At 38.1% G+C, this 20,478-nt stretch overlaps 1 protein-coding gene across 3 annotated transcripts in view; it reads right to left on the minus strand.

Annotated features, from left to right (window-relative positions):
* Positions 1-20,478, minus strand: part of DISC1 (DISC1 scaffold protein) — a 176,890-nt gene that overhangs the window by 16,483 nt on the left and 139,929 nt on the right. For 2 of the 3 annotated variants that reach the window (XM_060753819.2, XM_067465294.1), the window contains one exon: positions 7,373-7,643. In XM_060753819.2, the coding sequence (XP_060609802.2) occupies positions 7,373-7,643 (271 nt within the window). Of the gene's footprint in view, positions 1-7,372; positions 7,644-20,478 lie in introns of those variants that run through there. The other variant, XM_067465299.1, reaches the window with a different exon arrangement.

A 20,478-nucleotide genomic window follows, 5' to 3' on the forward strand; every position in this document is an offset into this window, starting at 1 on the left:
GGACACCATCCGTGAACAGTTCTCATTCTTTTCTGAAAACAGGTGTTTCCATTATTTTGGTGCTCATGGGACCGTGGTACCTACTCCCTTGTGTTTCAGCACTGTTCATGAGCTGTCTTCACAGGAGCAAGGCAGCTTTTTGCTCCTTTTCCATTTATTTCCTGATTTCACTGAACTCCTGTTATCTCAGAAACATTACTGTTAATACACCAGTAGGGGAAAAGGTGAGTTTCTATCCTGCCAGTAACCTAAAATTTGTACTCGTCACCAAGGAAGAGTTATTATGCATTAATGGTCCTGCCAGTACATGATTCCAGAAACCCCTGTGACTAGAATATAATGCATATGGATAAGTTAGAAATACAATCTAGAGCTTTGGAGCTTTGGACATGTGGTAATTTGTGTAAGAGCTATTTAGACAATAGGAAGTGTTCGTTGAAGACATATTTCAACAAGAAAATAAATAAATATAATGTTTAAATATGCCTTTCTCTGGTCCAAGAACGGATTTATAGCATACAATGGAAATTTAATGTACTATACTGATAATAATTTAACAAGACCTATAAACAACCATAGCAAATCAATATAATTTTAGATATTCTCAAGTATAGTTAAGTAATTTATCTTGATGTAGCAAGAGAAATGTATGGTACAATGGATATAAAATACCACACATATGTACTCTTCAACTTCAAATCAATGTCAATTAGCCATAGGTCAATCTTTGATCTACTGCATCTAATGTCACTCAAATTCTGTATTATTCTTAAATTAATTACCTAATAATCCAAATCATTCAACAAAATACATTTCACTTATTTAAGTAAAATATGTCTCAGTTTATGTTTTTATTCCAGACCTTTTTCAGATCTGTTTTCCTTAGCCAGTGTTGATGCTTCCGAAGCACTTATTCCAAATTAATATCAATGTCAACAAGACAGTGCTGGAATAAGCAATGATTGAACTATAGCTACAGTTTGCACAAATCTGATCTGTTTATAAAAACTTCTTATATTAAAAATAGACCTCAAATTACTCAAAAGAAGAACATCATGTGCCCAACTAAATTTCATGAGAATGCAACAAAAATGATCAAGAAATGCCAACATAAACCATTTTTACAGTATTACTATTGAGATGGGAAAGGAGAATTATCAACATACTTGGACATTCTCTGCATTTTTAAAGTGACAATTCCAACAGCAATATTGGCACCAAACTGGACTTGATGGTGATGGGAAATAACAAGGGCATGTGTTTTGCTTCAATAATTGTGGTGTCACCTGCTAACCTACCCTGACCATCTTGGTATAAAAATGAGGTTGGTGCAGTCTGGTATGTTTATATATTATTTCTTAAAGTTTAGATGATGTTACTATATTCTTCTAGTCTAAGAGGAAAACACAGGGTTCTCCAAATGGGGATAATGTACTGGGTGGCGGGAGTATTTGTTGCTGTGATTCTCAGCATTTTTCAAACATCCATGTGATGTTCTGCTGACCTGTTCTGGCAATCCTAGGTAACAGATGCAATATTTTCCACCTTGAGTGAGTTTATTTTTATTTCTACTTGACCCCAGTAGATATGCAAGATTCCAGTGAAGTTCTCCAATGACCAAGTGGGCCATGGTTATTACAGCAATGCTGGGGAAACTAAAGGTCCCCAGATGTTGTTGTGCTTCAGCTGTCAACACTCCAGACTGGAGTTGACTTGAACTGGGCTGCTGCAATCAAAGAAGGCTGTAAGTTCACCATCTTTGTTTCAAAGTGTGTACATCATGACAAGAGTCAGTATGGTATAATGGTTTGAGCAGTGTAGCAGTCTAATATAGATCCTCACTCAGTCATAGAAACCAACTGGACAACTCTTGAGTGATCCCAAGGAAAAGTTACATTCTCTCAAACTCAGAGAAAGACAAAGGCAAAAACACTTCTGAAAAATGTTTGCTAAGAAACCTTCATGATATATTTGTCATGAATTAGAAATGATTTAAAGAAAGCCTTTGACAACAAATGTAAAGACACACAACAAAAATATGATATTTGGACCTTCTGATAGAATATTCTATGAACAACAGTAATGGTTTCTTTCTCAACATTCACAGTTGGGCAACACATTGTTTACAATGTTGCATTAGCATGCTTCAGAACTCACCAGAGTTGATGGTGCAAAAAAAATTACAGCATGAATGGGCAAAGAAATAGAACAAAGACCTTGGGTCGGATATTTTCACAACTTGCTATTACTAACGTGCTTAACTTTTTGCTAATATGCTTGCTCTTCAAATGTTTATACTAGACTTAATTTTAAAAGACTTTTATTGGTTCTTGTATTTAACATACACAGCAGATATGAATCAAGAAATCTCCACCCCAAACTTCAAATACACTCTAAAATCCCTAGGGAGAACAAGTGATGAAGGTAGCATTTTTAATATAACTGTGAAATAACTGAGTGTCTGGCTTCTTGGGGCTCACAGATCACTGGACATAAGCCAAATGTCTGTTCACCAAATCCCTTTTCAATACAGGATTATGGGTGCTGAAATCATATTTAGATACTGACCTTCACTGATGCTCAATGCTGACATTTAAGAAAGCAATAAATGCTGAGTCTCAACACAATTATTTTATGTCCTATAAATATAAAATTTAATTAAACTAAAAAAGAAGAACATGGATTCCTTAAATGCTTTGCCCTTTCTACCCAGTGTAACAAGTCATTGGTCTAAGGCCTATTTTAATCTATGGGAATGCGATGTAGTCTGCTGACAAAAGCACTACAGCTAGCTAATAACCACTAAGTACTACAAGAGAGCACTACCGTTTTCTCTGCAGGGTGGAATGAAAGTCAAGTCAAAACCTTCACAGACTTCAGACTTGTTTGATCCACTTATTTTTTTCAAAGGATGAAAATGCATTTCCTACGATGAAATGAATTCTCCACTACACATCTGTCTGGAATTTCTTTGCACCTCCTTCGCTTAAGTTGTGAGATTTGTTTTTGCTAAAATACACGTTGGAGCAGTAGAAATACTGCTGTAAGAAGTAATATTAAAGGATAATCTGAAAAAAAAATCCCACAAATGATGTGAGACATACACTGGAAGAGGGCAATCAGACAATCTAAAAAAGACAATATAAGAAAATAACAAACTCTGAACAAGCAGGTGAAGATTAGGGAGACACAATGATAATACTTTTGGAAGGGCATTATTGTTTATAATTGTTATCTCAATGTTTAAATTACATAGGCAAATCTCAGCAAATGATAGGGTTTTTTTCCTGTATCTTCCACTATTTCTTATGAGATTCATATGTTTCCAATTTTCCCCATGAACCCTTGCACTTCTATAAACTTTTTATTCCTATATTCCAAGTGGGTTTATTTTTATTCCAGTACTTAAAAAAAATTGATTAGTTATTCACCAATGTGTTTCTACTGTCTGCAAGCTTTCTATTCCACTTTGGGCATCCACTCCATTGACATTACCAACAACATATCTAAAGAGGGGGATCCTTTACACAGAAGCTTTCCAAGCTGTTGTCCCTTGCAATGAATTACATCCCTCCTCTCTGTATTTCTTGTTCTGTATTCTTGGATAAACAGCCTGTTCTGTATGAGATTGCACTGAAGCAGCAAGCGCATACTTTGGAGAATTACTGGATCCATACATTTCACAGGAAGTGGACTTGGTGACGCATCATCTTCAATGTGTGCTTCAGCTATGACTTTTACTGGACAGAGATAAAATAGCTACAGTAATTCACTGATTAGACTACAGTCAGTCCTCTGTATCAATGGATTCTGTACCCATGGATTTAATCTTCCACAGCTTGAAAACACACCTCTCCGACACCCCCACCTCCCCCAAAAATATGCAAGCAGCAAACTTTGCTTTTGTTATTTTATATAATGGACTACTCCATTGTATATAATGGAACTTAAGTATCCTTGGATTTGTGGCTGGGGGCTGGAACCAAACCACAGCAGACACCAAGAGCCCTCTGTACTGTAATGCACTTTGCACGGGTTGCCTTTGAAGATGACTCAGAAACTGCAGCTAATGCAAAATGCAGTGGATAAACTGCAGACTGGAATGTCATATAGACGTTTATATTATGCCAATCTTAAAAGAATTGCACTGGCTCTCATTATGCTTCCACTCTTAATTCAAGGTATAAGGAATGCCTTTCCCTATATGTGTCTGCCAAAGGATTGAGTTCTACTTGAATGGTCTTCCACAGTGAAGTTAATACAGTGCGAAGAGGCAGCCTATCTGTTTGAGGCATCTCAGTGGAGGTATGCCCTTCCTTAATAATACTTAATAGGTTTATCATTTATTTGAGTTAGTTTTATAGCCCTACACTGATTTGACATGTTTTCATTTGCTTATATATATCTCTGAGATCTTTTTAGATAGGACAAGACACAAATAGTTACATACTTTATAGAAGCATGCTTCCATTTCAAATCTAAACATGTTCAAACCCAGCCTCAATTGTATGTTTTCTCCTTCCTCATCCTGTAGCACACTGGCTTTGTGGTTGGACATTCAGTAACTTGGGCATCCTGACAAAACCTTTGCTATAAACAAGAGGTTGGAGTGAAACACTGACCTGCAGCAGAGGGAACTGAGCTCAGAGATTCATGTCTTTTGGCACACAACACCCAAGCCAATTTCCCCCTGAGTTACACCATCAGATTCAAGGGGGAAACTCTTTCTTCCCTAATCTGGTTTTGGTGGTACACTAGGACATTCACTGGTAAATAGTGAATTTTTACATTTTACAGCTAAGTAACTAATCAACAACCCTTCACCAAATCAATAAAGAGTCCAATACAAGGGGAATACAGCAATAAAAACAAATCGGCTCCCTCTTCAACTGCCCCAAATGGCCAAAAATATGATAAGAAGTGACCCAAAACCACTTGCAGTGTGTGCCTAATTATATAGATGAGGTTTGTTCATAAGAGGTCTATAGGGAGAAACTGCCCCTAAGTTTCACACAGTTACCCATACCTAGTATAACAGTAACTAACGGTTTTTGTTATATTGGAAAAGGAGTAAAGTTACCTGCCACTGAATGATATTGTGTTCTAGTTATACTTTTATTATAACCACAATATAATTCATCTTTAATGGCTAGTTACTTCCAAACTTTGGAAGCCACTAGACCAGTTTACAGGCCTGGCATTTGTACTTACAACGATTCTGTGGAGTGGTTCATTCTTTTACACTTTCTAGTTTCTGAAATTTAGTGTAATTTGCCATCTTTCATAGATTTGTAGATATTATATCCAGAGAGAATTGCATCTCATAGATTTTCCGTTTTGCCCAAAGTTTCATGGAAAGTGTCTTTAGTAAATATTTAAAATAGCAAGAAAAGATCAACTGCATGTAATCATGGTTTATGTAATCATTTTCCCACGATCTGTTTCAGAAGTCAGTTCTGACTGCATCAAAATTGACTCACGCAGACATTTCTTGGAATGCGTTTCTTGGGACTGATGGCAGTGAGGATAAGTCAAAGCGGCCTCTCTGTATTCAGTATGCATTCAGTCAAAAAAAAAAACTGGGATACACACTGATAGAAATGGATTATTTCATGTGATGAGGTCCTAACATTTTCATCATTTTTTGCCTTTGTTATGGACAGATGTTGTTATTGTTCACAGAAAGCTTCTAGGCGAAGTGCTTTTCAAGTATTCCTTCTACAGCACTATTAGATATTTAGCCCTGTCTTTCGTGTTTGCTCTCCCCTTGCTGACTTACAGGGCCAATTTTCTGAACTTTTCTATCTGTTTGAAAGCCATTCTCCCGCAGCTGCCAACTCTGCCACTGTCATGACACAGAATGTTTCTAAGTGCCAAAAGGGATCTCGTGGAATGACTGAATGACTGGGGTTAGCATTTAGGGCTCACCCTGAGCTGGTGTAGCCTGCTAGAGGTTATTAAAATTGTTCCTATGGCAAAGAGTAAGAGTTCAGGCCATCCATGCATGCATCTAAGCAACTGGAAAGCATAAATGGGCCCTGGCCATTGACATTTTCTGCAGATTTCCTAGCTATATCATTTCAGATATACACACAAACAAATAGCTACAGAGACTGAAAATTATGCTGCTTCTAATATAGGATCATATGCATCAGAAATAATTATTTTCTCTCCAGATCCATCCTGGACTTTTAATTAGGCTTACATGCCCTTAGAACACTTGTTCCATGTTTAGGATCAAGACATCAAGCAATATTATTACTCTCTCCATCTTTCTAGGTTCAAGAGAATGGCAGGCAGAATCAAAAGCCAGAACCAACCACAAAAGATTAAAATATCCTCTGTGCGATGAACAACTTGTGCATCCAAATGCTTTGTTTGCTGAAAGGTTGAAATTAGCATTTACCATTTAATTCTGAACTACATGTATTAGACAGGTCAGATTCAAAGTATTTTTGTGACATGCCTTCCAGTAAAATCTAAATCAGTATTTAATGCACAATTAAGCACGATTAGACAATCTTGAGTTCATCTGTATTAACCCTGTATAAAATTGAATTAATCAATTTAATTTCTATGAATAAGATACAAAGGTATTAGAAACACTGGAAACCAGCTTTTGTAAAATAAATGGGATGCTTACAAAAAAATCAGATCCTTACAATTCTGCAAAATCATTAATATTGAAACAATACTGAAACAAAGATTTCGTGGATACAGAGAGGGTTTTTTTTATTAAGTCTCAGATTCACTTCATAAGCCATTCTTGTGATGATCCTTCCTAATTTGCCCCCCTCCAGATTGGCTGTGAGCTGACAATGTTCCAATGTCATAAATGAATAATACTCTAATGTACTACAAGGATATCTAAGTCAAATGCATTTCTCAACTGCAGAACTAACCATGCCTGCCAGGAAAACTATTTGTGTGTGTGTGTGTGTGTGTGTGTGTGTGTGTGTGTGTGTGTGTGTCAGGAGCAATAGTAAACGTTCTTTGACCCAATCTTACAAGAAAATCCTAAGGTTGCCACAAGTTATGAGTTGACAAGAAGGCACATAGTAACAACATCCATGCATGCATCTAAGCAACTGGAAAGCATAAATGGGCCCTGGTCATTGACATTTTCTACAGATTTCCCAGCTATGGTGTTTATGGACACCTTGTTATTTGTAACATGCATGTGAGTAATTTCTTTGTATCAATTTGTCCATGTGTGATGCAGCTGTCTTTGGCTCTTCCTCTCATCCCAATAGTAAATGTCACTCTACCAGAGCTGGTAACCTTTGAGCCCAAGGAGTACTCTTTCTGCAACAGAAAGACATCAGTGGAAAACAGAGCAAAATAAAGCAAAGCAAAACAAAAGCCTTGATACCTCTTCCAGTTCCCAGTGTCTCCTTCTATGTTTGTTTTGGATAACATGGCACTGGAGAGCACTCTGCTTGGAGTCCTTAACTGGAAAGTGTTTTGATTGTTCCTGCTTGGTACTTAAAGAAGCGACAGCAGCATCCTCCACTTCATCTGTTTGGTTCTCTTCTCCCTCAGAAACACAACCACCACTTTCTTTCAGTTGAAAGCCTTGGATCAACAGCTGACAGGCCTCTATGTCAACTTCCCACACTCTTTCAAGAAGCTGGCTCCCACAGCTGAAATCAAGCCAAAAGAAAACAAAAACACAATTTAGAGGCAAGGGTTCACATTCTCTGTAATGCTTTAGACCTCTTCCCTTGTTGTTTTTAAAACTGAAAAATAGTAGTTCTCATATAGAATTCAGGAGATCCCCCTCTAAAATAATTAATGAATTATTGCTTCCTGAACAAATTACATGGCTTTTTTTGGTTGGTTTTTTTTTTTGTTTCTTTGCAGACTCTATGTCTTGTTCATTTATCATTCTCAAGACTTATTTCTTCCTGACCACAGAATGGCCATGAGTCAATCAATGCCTTATGACTTTGGATGAGTACTCAAAATTCCACAGAATCATGGGTCAGGCCCTCCTTGTAAGAAGCTCTATATATACACATCAGTTCCTCTGTGCATGCTGCATGAACAGGTTGTTTACATGTAAGTATGGTTCTTTGAATGGCCATCTAGTGTCTCTCATGCAAATGGGTTTTTAAACCTATGCGGAGACCTCTTTGGAATGTTCTAGAGCTGAGTAGCTTGGTGGGGACCCCACTCCTTGCACATCCTAGCCCACTAAGCTACTATTCCCTCAATTTTGAAGGTTGTTGAAAAGAACACAGAGGATCTTGGAAAGATTGCATAAAAATAACCACTCAAAGAACCACAGTTATAGGTATGTGGCCTGTTCTCTTTCTTCATGGTCTTTCTGTCTTTCACAATGGGTAATTGTGAAGCTTACTAAAGGATAATGAGTCAGGTTATTGTGTAATGGAAGGAAGAACAGTCCAACCAAATACGGTATTTTCTCTCACCCTGCCCTTCAATTTCCCATGTTGCATGAATACTAAAATACTCTGCAGTCCAGGCAGCAGAGTCCTCATAAGCACCACCATAACAGACACAAAGTTGATTGGATGTGAAAGGAAGGTGTACACTGTTTGTAGAAGGCTAAAGTGCAATATATAGCCAACTTTTCAACCAGTGTTGCAGATTTTGGGTGAAATGTAGACAAAACTGTGTTCTAATTAAGATGAAATTGGGACACTAATGAAATGAAAATCAGGGCACAGCACTAATTGGTCATCATAAAAGACCAAAAAGAGTTAATCATACTTAAGAGCCACCAAGTTTCTTGCACAACATGGTGAAGTCATTGCGACCAGGAATATGACTTTCAAAATCATGAATTGCTTGCGTTTTGAAACAAGAAACTTGGAATGGTCCATCCATCAGTTGTGAGAAGATCAGTGAATGACCACAGAGATGTTGAGTGAAAGAATGGCAGATATAGGTGGGATGACACTTCATGACCTTCTTTACAATAGGATCAGAGAAGAAGGTACCAGTTAACTGATTAAATGTTTGATTAGCCACAATGACAACAATGTAAAATTTCAGCGATGAAAATGATAGGCCTTGTTCCTTAGGATTTATCAAGAAATGCAGAGCAGTGAAAGTATTTTTTCCAGAACATTCAGAACAAGAAGCACCTCTGTTTTTATGAATAAAATATGTTATTAGAATCCTTAAAAGAAACTTGCAAGACAGCTGCCAATCTAAGATTGTTTATTCTCCAAGTTGATAACCTCAACATCTGGATGTGTGGATGACATATCTGACTGTTGGCAGAGAGAATGACAGGAATCGATACATTGGCACCCCAAACAGGCAAGGAGGAAGGCATCTCCCACTGATTCTTCTGACTGCTACCTTAGAACAGAAGAGACTGCAATTCTTGTTGATTGTCAGAGCTCACAGATCAACCTGGGAAAGTACTGTTATTATTATCCCACTTTTATCTTGATTGAGACTTAAAGTGTAACTATTGAGATGAATACCCCAAATGACAGTTATCGTCGAAAACACTCAATGAAAACAGGACCACTTGTAATAGAGGGTATGAGACTGATCAAGTGAATCTGCCAAAACATTGTTTGTGCTAGCTAAGTGAACAACAATAAGATGAATACCTCTCACCAGCTTCAACAGCATCTCAACAGTCCAAAAAAGTATTGATGGCAGCTAATAATTCCAAAACATTGATGAAATGTGCCAACCTGGCCACATTGTCCAAATGTCTGATCACCGTCTCCCAAAGCAGTTATTCTACTCTCAACTCAAGAAAGGGAATTGTAATGTTGGTGGACAGTAAAAGAGATTTAAAGATGGGCTTAAAGCTAACCTTAAAAACTGGCATAGACACTGAGAACTGGGAAGCCCTGGCCCTTGAGCACTGTAGTTGGAGGTCAGCTGTGACCAGCAGTTCTATGGAATTAGAAGAGGCAAAAATGGAGGGCGAAGGGGAAAAACGTGCCAAGAGGAAGGCATTTCAAGCCAACCCTGACTGGGACCACCTTCCACCTGGAAACCAATGTCCTCACAGTGGAAGAACATGTGGGTCAAGAATAGGGCTCTTACAGCCACCTATGTATCCACCACCATGACACTACACTTGGAAGGCCATCATGCTCGGACAACGAGGGATCACTTAAGGGGGAGGGAATTAATATATTAGAATGTATTATTCACTGTTTAAACCTGGTTTGAAACATGGGTTTTCCAAATTGCTGACTGAATTTTTTGAGGGCTACATTAGTGCTGCAAAGAAATGGGTACACACTTGAGAAAATTATTGGTCTGTATTCCAGTCAGTCAGTAATTTATCCATATTGAAATGGCTGAAGATAATCCATTGTTTCTGTACTATTAGTCTAACAAAAATGCATGCAGTAGAGTATACTTTACATTTCTCTCTCTCATCTATATTTGGGGTCAGAAAGATTTCCTTTTTACAGGCCAAACTGTCCAGGTCAGCATGTTTTGATACCTATGATAAGTGTTAAGTGAATATTCAAGCATTCTTGCTTGAGTTGTCTGCTGTGAACTGAAATTCAAGATATTGGGACAGACAAAGGTTCTCCACCCACAGTCTATAGCTATTCATCCTGCTTCTACATTCCACTTTCTTTCTGTTTGGGCATGCTGTGCTCTAAATTGCACAACTCCTTCCAACTCTCTGCAATAGCTCAATACTTCCTGGTGAAGGCTCAGTTGAGTTCAGAGTAATCTGAACCACATGCGTGAATCATTAGAAAGCAGAATCCCCCCTCCCCCATTCTTTACTTCTCCTGCAACACCAGGCAGAAAATCTAGAGGATTTATCATATCATTTCTTGTGTAGTGAAGAGTAGTAAAATCAGGGGAGTTAAGGTCTAAGGAAGTTACATACAATTAGGACATGGTACCAGGGCTGTCAAAGGTGGAATCATGTCCAATTAAACATTGCAGGGGATGGGGGGGGGTGCAGCATGTGTGGACCAGCTAAATGAAACATATATTTGTTATAAATTACATAAATATATAATTATATTTTTTGTTAACATATAATATATTATAATATATAATATACAATAGAATCTCACTTATCCAACCTTCGCTCATCCAACATTCTGTACTATCCAATACAGTCTGCCTCCCACCCGGATCCACAACTCTTTCAATACATTGTGATGTTTTGGTGCTAAATTCGTAAATATAGTAATTACTATATAACGTTACCATTATGCTTTTTCTGTTGATTTGTTGTAAAACATGTTTTGGTGCTTGATTTGTAAAATCATAACATAATTTTACATTTAATAGGCTTTTCTTTAATCCCTCCTTATTATCCAACATTTTCGCTTATCCAATGTTTATGCTGGATAAGCGAGACTCTACTGTATACATTTTTGGTCGATTAGGGTCTTTAGTGGTTGATAGCTGACATAATTTTGTACGTAATTACTCTTTGCTTTGAAATTTACTTATTTTATTTTGGATGTTAGAAGCAATCAACACATAATGATACCACTGAGAAAGACAAAAATATATGGAATAATCAGGCCCCAGGGATACTATGCCAGGCCCCAATAATTTGTACCAGTTTCCTTCTTCACATTGACTCTGCTCAGTGGGTAGGTTTTGCTTTCAAATTTGCAACATAACTAAAGACAGTATCTAGAATCAGGAGGTTTCCCAGGATAGGTTGGCCTGAGAATAGAGGGATAACATTTTTCCTTGAAACTTGGGACATAGTTGTGTACATATTTTGAGAGGTTGATAAACGGCTTTTTATAATGAAGGTCTCTGTAAATCACTTTCTTTTACTCAAGTTGTACATTGTTGGTTGACATGCTTATCACATTAGTTGATGGAAGTTAATTTACAAGAACAGGTGTTTCTGAGGGGTATAAGGAGGGAGAAATTGGGAGGAGAGAAAATCATGCAGTTAATGGGCAAGTGAACTACATGTAGAAAATTCTGTCATAACATATGAAGTTAGATTTGTTGTGATATGATTGTTCATGCTCTTTCTATTATGTGATTTATGACTCAAAGAAAAATACTTCCCAAAGCATTTTTTCTCATCCAATATACATTAGACATTAAATATCTCCCTGCCACAAATAAAAAGAAAAACCCTGAAATTATTTTTGAATTACAGGTGGTGCAGAAAATGCTTTTATTGTGCTTCTTGATTAGATCTAAATTATACAATGCGCATTCATCTTTTAAAATGCTTTATTTGTCAGAACATTTAATTGGATTCTTTTATCATCTTATAAGAAGCTTTGTGATATCAATGTATATGAAGGGAGACATACATAAATGGTGGCAGAAAAGTAGGGAGTAATAGGAAAAATAGATTAACCTAGGTCATTCTTTCATATAATGAGATTAGTTTCCATAGTCAAACAATTTGCACAGTGCTATTGTTATAAATGTATTTCATAGCTACTGTACAATTAACTATTGATTTTTCAAAGTTATGTTCTAAATTGCTAGAACACACTGTATACATGGTAAAGAGAACACACACTTACTTGCCTGTGTCTTTCAGATTCAGAGTTGGGGTGAATCTATTTGAGTGGATGTGGATGACAAAGCAAAGTCCAAGCCTGCATCATGCCCAAGATCTCTTAGCCCAGTGGTTCTCAACCTTCGTAATGCTGCAACCCCTTCATACAGTTCGTCATGTTGTGGTGACCCACAACCATAAAATTATTTTCATTGCTACTTCATAATTGTAATGTTGCTCCTGTTATGAATCGTAATATTAATATCTGATATGCAGGTTTTCATTCATTGAACCAAATTTGGCACAGATGCCTGATAGGCCCAAATTTGAATACTGCTGGGATTGGGGGAGGGGGGAGAGATTTTGTCATTTGGGAGTTGTAGTTGATGGGATTTATAGTTCACCTACAATCAAACAGCATTCTGAACTCCACTAATGATGAAATTAAACAAAACTTGGCATACAGGAACTCCCATTACTAATAGAAAATACTGGAAGGATTTGATGGGCATTGAGTTTTGGAGTTGTAGTTCACCTACATCCAGAGAGCTCTGTGGACTCAAACAATCGTCAATCTGGACCAAACTTGGCATGAATGTTCAATATGGCCAAACGTGAACGTTTGGTGAAAATAGACCTTGACATTTGGGAGCTATAGTTGCTGGAATTTACAGTTCAACTGCAAAGAGCATTCCGAAGCCCACCAATGATAAAATTGAGCCAAACTTACCACACAGAAGCCCTATGGTCAGCAGATGGTCTTTGGTGACCCGTCTGACACCCCCCTTGTGACCTGCTCAGGGGTCTCGCCGAACAGCAAAAGCGCGAGGTGGGCGAGGGGGCTTTGCGTGAAGCTAGGCCTCGCACCAAGTTCCCCTCGCCCGCCTCGCTCCCTCGCCAGATGGCGAGAGTATGCGGCAGGGGAGGAGGTCCAGGCCTCGCGCAAAAGAGCCCACACCCTTGGGTGGGGCCAACAGAGGCGGCCTCACAACCCCTCCGAAATGGCCAGGCAACCCCCCTGGGGTTCGCAACCCCCAGGTTGAGAACCGCTGGCTTAGCCTCTCCATATCCCACATCACATTTCTGACCAAAACAAAGTGAATTATATCTTCTGGAAGTCGCTGGGAGTGACAATTCACCCCTTCAACTATTGAATAATAAGAAATGTATTTTTTGAAAACTAGAAATGGACTTACTGCTCTCTGTACCTCCCAAAAAGTGACAGAGGCAAAAAAAAAAAAGCTGTCCTTCAGACCTGCTACCATTACCCAAGAAACAAAGTCATAATTTTAGCAATTGTCTTCAAAATAATGTTTTGAAAATTGAAGTTTTTGAAGATTGTTTGCAATTTAGGAGGCATTCACTACATTCACACAAAACCATTTTTTGCATAGAAAATGACAGCCTAGAACAGTGGTTCTCAACCTTTCTAATGCTACAACCCCTTAACACAGTTCCTCATGTTGTGGTGACCCCCAACCAGCAAATTATTTTCATGACAACTTCACAACTGTAATTTTGCTACTGTTATGAAGCATAATGTAAATATCTGATATGCAGGACGTATTTTCATTCACTGGACCAAATTTGGTAAAAATACCCAATACACCCAAATTTGAATACTGGTGGCATTGGGTGGGGGATTGATTTTGTCACTTGGGAGTTGTAGTTGCTGGGATTTATAGTTCACCTACAATCAAAGAGATTCTGAACTCCACCAATGATGGAATTGAACCATCATTGGTGGAGTTGGTCATGGGAATTCTGGCACATAGAATTCCCATGACCAACAGAAAATACTGTAAGGGTTTGATGGGCATTGACTTTGAGTTTTGGGAGTTGTAGTTTACCTACATCCAGAGAGCACTGTGGACTCAAACAATGATGGATCTGGGCCAAATTTGGCACAAATACTCAGTATACCCAAATGTGAACACTGGTGGAGTTTGGGGAAAATAGATCTTGACATTTGTAGTTGTTGGGATTTATAGTTCACCTACAATCAAAGAGCATTTTGAACCCTACCAACAATTAAATTGGGCCAAACTTCCCACACAGAACCTCAATGACCAATAGAAAATACTGTGTTTTCTGGTGGTCTTTGGTGACCCCTCTGACACCCCCTTGTGACCCCTCCAGGGGTCCCAACCCCCAGGTTGAGAACCACTAGCCTAGAAGTTATTTTGTGTAAAATTAATATGTGATATTTTTGCACAGAAAATGTTTTGTGTTGTGTACAGATTTTGTGCAGGATAAATCCTGGACTGTGAAGATTTTCCTAAATGCAAAATTCTTTCTTTGGGGCTTTTCAACACTTGAAAAATATGTTTTTCAATCATTTTTAGATATTTTAAGATATGCTTTCCATTCATTGACTAATGTCAGGAATAATCCAGAGAAATATTTATTTGATAGGCAACACAGTGAAGAGTTGTGAAGTAAATTCTATGTTGCACTTCAGACCTGGAAACACCTATGACCACCACACCACACAAGAGTCCAGGAATATAAGGAAACAGTTTTTTGTAAAACACATAAAAACATATCAAAAAGCAGGAATAAAAAAGGAAGATTATATAACCAATTAATGTTTAGTAACAGGTGATAACCAAACAATAATCCAAATGTCTCATAAAGTTCCAGAGGTGACAAAGTCCAGGAACAGCCAGAAATCACAGGTACAGCATAAGTCAACAAGCAAGAAGGTATAACTAGTTAAAACTTGAACAGAAGTACATGAACAGGAACATAGAAAACTTCCAGGATATATTAAATCCAAAACCAAGACTTGACTTGACACCAGAAACGAGAGAACTCAGGGCTTAGCTTCTAGCTCTAACACAGCATTGCCTGAACTGCTCTTAAGGTAAACAACTTGCTGTTTTATAGACACCCATGAAATCATTATGTCTCCCATGAATTTTCTCCACAACTTTCCCATGTAATTTCTCTGAATGATGCAATCTATTTTCAGCTCTGATTTGTAAACAAAGACTTTTGTTGATCTCCATAACTACAGGTGGTTTCTCCTGGGAACCCTCCTTATCACTCAGGTTTTCACTTGATTCCTTATCAGTTGTTGCTTCTTCTGGTTCCCCTGACTGTCTTTGAGGCCCTGCACTTTCCAAGCCAGTTTCCTCACAGAGAGAACCATTATTTTCCAGACCTGAGAGCCTATCACTTTGTGGCACAGGAAAGCTCACAGTCCTCTCTAAATCATCAGCTAAACCATCAGCCTTTGACTGATCTGCAGCATTCCACTTTCTTGGATACATGAAGTGATTCTTAAGAGTCCCAGGCATTACATACATGAAGTCTCATCCTGATTTGTCTGTCTGTGACAGCATCTTCGCCCTTGACTAAATAATAAACTTACCCACCATCATCCTCAGTTTAGTAGTCCATAATAAAATTGTCACTTTTTTATTCTCAAACAGTACAAATAGGCTGAAATCTAAACATATCTAAAAATAGCAAAATTCTTTCTCTTGCCCTCAAAAGAATGAAAAAAAACACCCCTCAACTAACATCAGTATCTGCAGGGCAGAGCAGACTCCTTGGATTTTACGTGAGAGTACAGATTATGTAACTAGCCTTTATGCTCGGTAAGGGCATTTGAGAAAATAAAGGGGGAAGAGCAATTTTTCTATTGCTGAAAACCAATAATGGATGTTTGATTATGGTTATTAAAAACAACACAACACATAATACTGGGCAATAACAGTCATAAAAAGCATTTGAGCAAGAGTCAGGGATAGGAATTAGGTTTTTTTATTATTCTTTTCATCTGCCAGACATTCATTTCATCTAGGACAAAACTTTAATCACTGCCTGTCATTTTCCTATCAATGTTCAATGTCACTGTGTTACAGTTAAATTATCTCCACGGGAAACACAAAATGACAGACTGCTGTAGTTGATTGTTTTTCCTTTGATTTCTTTCTAAGGTGACAAAGATAAGCTTGCAGAGCTGACTTGTCAAAGGCAGGAAATTAACTAATTTACAAGGAACTCAGCAAGGCATCTTGTAAGATCTTACTTTCTATTTAGTTTATTTTATATAGTGTTTCTTTTTAAGGATATTGCCTAATTATATTGTATCTTATTATTGTACTGACAGCTATTCTAAACCACCCATAAATATCAAAATACAGAAAAATGGATATCCAAGGGGGGAAAAAACAGCTTGAAATGTCATCTTTCTTCAAGAGATCTCTTGTGACCAGTCGAAACAGTTCCAAAAGTCCTTTTCTAACAGCTGCAAACCATCTTACCACCTTTTACTATGCTGCTGTATCTTGGTTAAAGTACATTTAGTATTTGAACAATATAAATTCCCCTTCATACTTTAAAGCACCATAACACATTGCCTATATAGCCTCTGGAGTGACTTAAATGGGTCAGCTATCCTCACCTGACTTTATTTCTTCTTTATCTCACAAATATGCCCTCTAACCCATAATTTTTTTCTGTTGGGGAAGCAAGAATGATCATTTCTCATATAAGAAGGGGTTATGTCAACGGCTGCTCCACAGTTCTTTGGAATTTGAAATGACATTCAGGGGGAAAAACCCGACTTGGATTACACAAATGAGAATAACCCACATGCCAAAGCGTTCTCTTTCTCTGGAGGAATCAGTATTTCTTAGGAGATCAAAAAACAAAGATAAAAGAAAGCAAAGCTCAGTTCAGTAGCCTGAATAAAGCTAACCTTGGACCAATTTTGAATAATGCAGAGTTAAGTAAGAACTGGGTGGCAGTGCTCTGCTACTTCACAAACTTCAAAGGGCACTGTCAAGGGCAACGAGTCCAAAAATCTGACCCACTTCTTGCATTGATAAAAAGATCTGTACTGTTGGCAAGAATGTATAAGCAGTATAGATTTTCTAGTGCAGAGATGCTTGATGCTCTTTTTTCTTTATTTGCAGATAATCAATGATGCCAGAGCAGTAGTCGTGAAACAAAACACTGGGGAAATAAAAACCAATGTTTTTTTAATGTGAATTTTGTAGAGAGCAAAAGCTGCCAAAGAGCAAGAAAACTGCAAGAGCCGTGGAGAAGTAGCAACATCTATTTGATTCCTTTGGAAATAAGAGCCATCAAGACTCATATGTGAAAAGCTTTGTAGATACTTTGACTGTCAACTAAGTCATCCACTCCAGTATTCTGCATACCAGATGTCAAAATATGGGACTAAGAGTCCTGCTGGCATGGGATGAGAGTTTAAACATGCCAATCTGAACCTACTGATTGAGATCCTCTTCATCACCAGTGGAGTGGGGAGAATGGATCATCTGCTACTGAATAATCTAAAATGCCTGGGACTTTGGAACAATGAAAAATGGGTGTCTGTACCTAGAAAGACTATAATAACACTACAATATTCTTTTTTAACTCCCTCACCAGATTTTGGGCTGGTAAAACATTTCTAGATCTAATATAGCTCATGGCTGGTGTTCAGCTAAACTCCGTCCCATATATTGCTGTCCATATTTTCAGGGAGCTAGGAACTCTAGATGTAATCCCTTACCCTTTATTTTTTTTCAAATATTTTATTGGTTTTCTTAAAATACATCAATGCATCAATACCTTCGATTCTCTTACATTCCATCCTCAATTTGTTACAACAACCATAAATGTATATATATCTTACATACTTTTTCCCACCTCTGTGCCCCCCGACCCCTTCTACACTACCATATAATCCAGATTATCAAAGCAGATAAACCACATTATTTGCTTTGAACTGGATTATATGAGTCTACACTGACATAAAATCCAGTTCAGAGCTGATCATCTGGATTTTATATGGCAGAGTAAAAGGACTGAAGTTGAAAATGAGTTCAGTTTATGTTCCTCTCCTAATGAAAACACACTTCAAGATAACACCAGAGTACAACTGTGTCCTCCTTCACAGGTTCTAACCTAAAATACAGTGGTCAGAGAAAGATTTTGGAAATAGCAAATATGTTCCTCAAGTGAAGTATCCTACAGGGAAATATTTGTGGTTTGGGATATACTGACTTAAAGGGAGGGAACAACCTTTAGCTCAGTGAATCTCAACCTGTGGGTCCCAGGTGTTTTGGTGTACAACTCCCAGAAATCCCAGCCAGTTTACCAGCTGTCAGGATTTTTGGGAGTTGAAGGCCAAAATATCAAGGGACTCACAGGTTGAGAACCACTGAGCTAGATGATGTTGTGAATCTTCCTAATAGTTTTGCCTGAGGTCCCTTCTACACTGCCATACAAAATCCAGATTATCTTATTTGAACTGGATTATATGGCAGTGTAGATTTATATAATCCAGTTCAAAGCAAGTAATGTGGAATATCTGATTTTATAATCTGGATTATATGGCAGTGTAGAAGGGGTCTAAGTCTCTCCATGGGGTTTCCTCAAAAAGAAACTGCTGAACTTTTTGAAGCTAAAGTTAAAAGCGTTTTATAGGCAGTCCCCAAGTTACAAACATCCAACTTACATCTAACTCCTAGTTACAAACATGTACGGGACAACAGGAAGTGAGAGGAAATTCACCCCTAGGAAGGAAACTTCTCTCCTGAAAGAGTTATCATGGGGAAAAATGTCTCTACTGAAGCTTGATCACCAAGACTTGTTTCCAGGACAACCCAAAATTTTCAAAATCCAACTATCACAGTGACAGAAGGTGAAGTGAAATCTTCTGAACAGGGACACATGCAGCAAAACAAACATAACAGGGGTATTAACCCTTATCTATGCTATCCAAAACTTTTAAAAAGTTGACTGGAGTTGTACCTGGTCTGATTTATTTACAACTTCAGCTTAAGAACAAACCTGCAGTACCTATCTTGTTCATAACCCAATTTTTTCGTGTCAGGAGCAACCTGAGAAACTAAAAGTCACTTCTAGTCTGAGAGAATTGGCTGTCTACAAGGATGTTGCCCAGGGATGCCCGAATATTTTGATGTTTTACCATCCTTGTGGGAGGATTCTCTTGTGTACCTGCATGGGGAGCTGGAGCTGACAGAGGGAGTTTATCTATGCTCTCCATGGATTCAAACCTTTGACTTGTCGGTATTCAGTCCTGCTGGCACAAGGGTTTAACCCATTGCGCCACTGGGGGCTCTTTCATAACCCGATATTTGCCTATAATTAATTAAAAGAGAATGGCTTAAAACAGTGTACTGCAAGGATTGTGGTCAAGAAATTTGTGTTGAAGAAGAGCTACAGCAGAGCGGGAAGCTCTGAAGAAAGGACTTGGCAAAAAAAAAAAAAACATTGGAGAGTCCTGGTTTAGTGAAATTTATTCAAGACTAATTAAATTACAAGTGCTTCTTAAATCCCTAGCAATACAAGGAACTACCATATGCTGATGTACTTCAACTGACAATCCAGCCCACTACTGTCAACTTTGATGGAGTTCTCTGGGGGCTGAGGCAGATGTCCTTCTCCAGCTCTGCTACCTTGGATTCATTAACAGCAGATGCCAGGCATCCAATCCAAGGTCACATATGTTCAAACAGCCCAGCCATTTAACCAGGGCCCTTTAATCATACAAAGATATGCCAGACTGAGTGGACAAGATGCTCTGCCATCAAAATTAGTGCTTATTTAGTAAATCTGAATGTATGCCCTCTGGAAAAGAGGGAAACAACTATTATGCTTTGCAAAGTATGCATCCAGGCACTGGCTTGTTCCAAGACTGAAACATTAGGTTATTCAGTGCAGAACTGACAAGTGCTCCAGCTAAATTAAATACAGATAAAACTGAATAAAAAAATAATGAAGACAAATAGTGAGGAAATCAGTTAAAGGAGGGAGTATTCATATTCATTTGCAAAGCTAAAGGGTACTGCATTATTGTCACCCTCCAACAGGAAAGCTGCCATTTCTCACAGTGCTATAGCACATACCCATTTATGGACCCAATGCCTGCATTTAAAAATAGAATACTGAGGTAAGGCTCTTTTCCGAATTGTCAATAGCTATCATCCTTCAAAGTATGTCACTCCCCCTAAAAATTGCATGATTTTTATCTG

This window comes from Anolis sagrei, chromosome 1 (assembly GCF_037176765.1).
Source record: "Anolis sagrei isolate rAnoSag1 chromosome 1, rAnoSag1.mat, whole genome shotgun sequence".
Lineage (NCBI taxonomy): Eukaryota > Metazoa > Chordata > Lepidosauria > Squamata > Dactyloidae > Anolis > Anolis sagrei.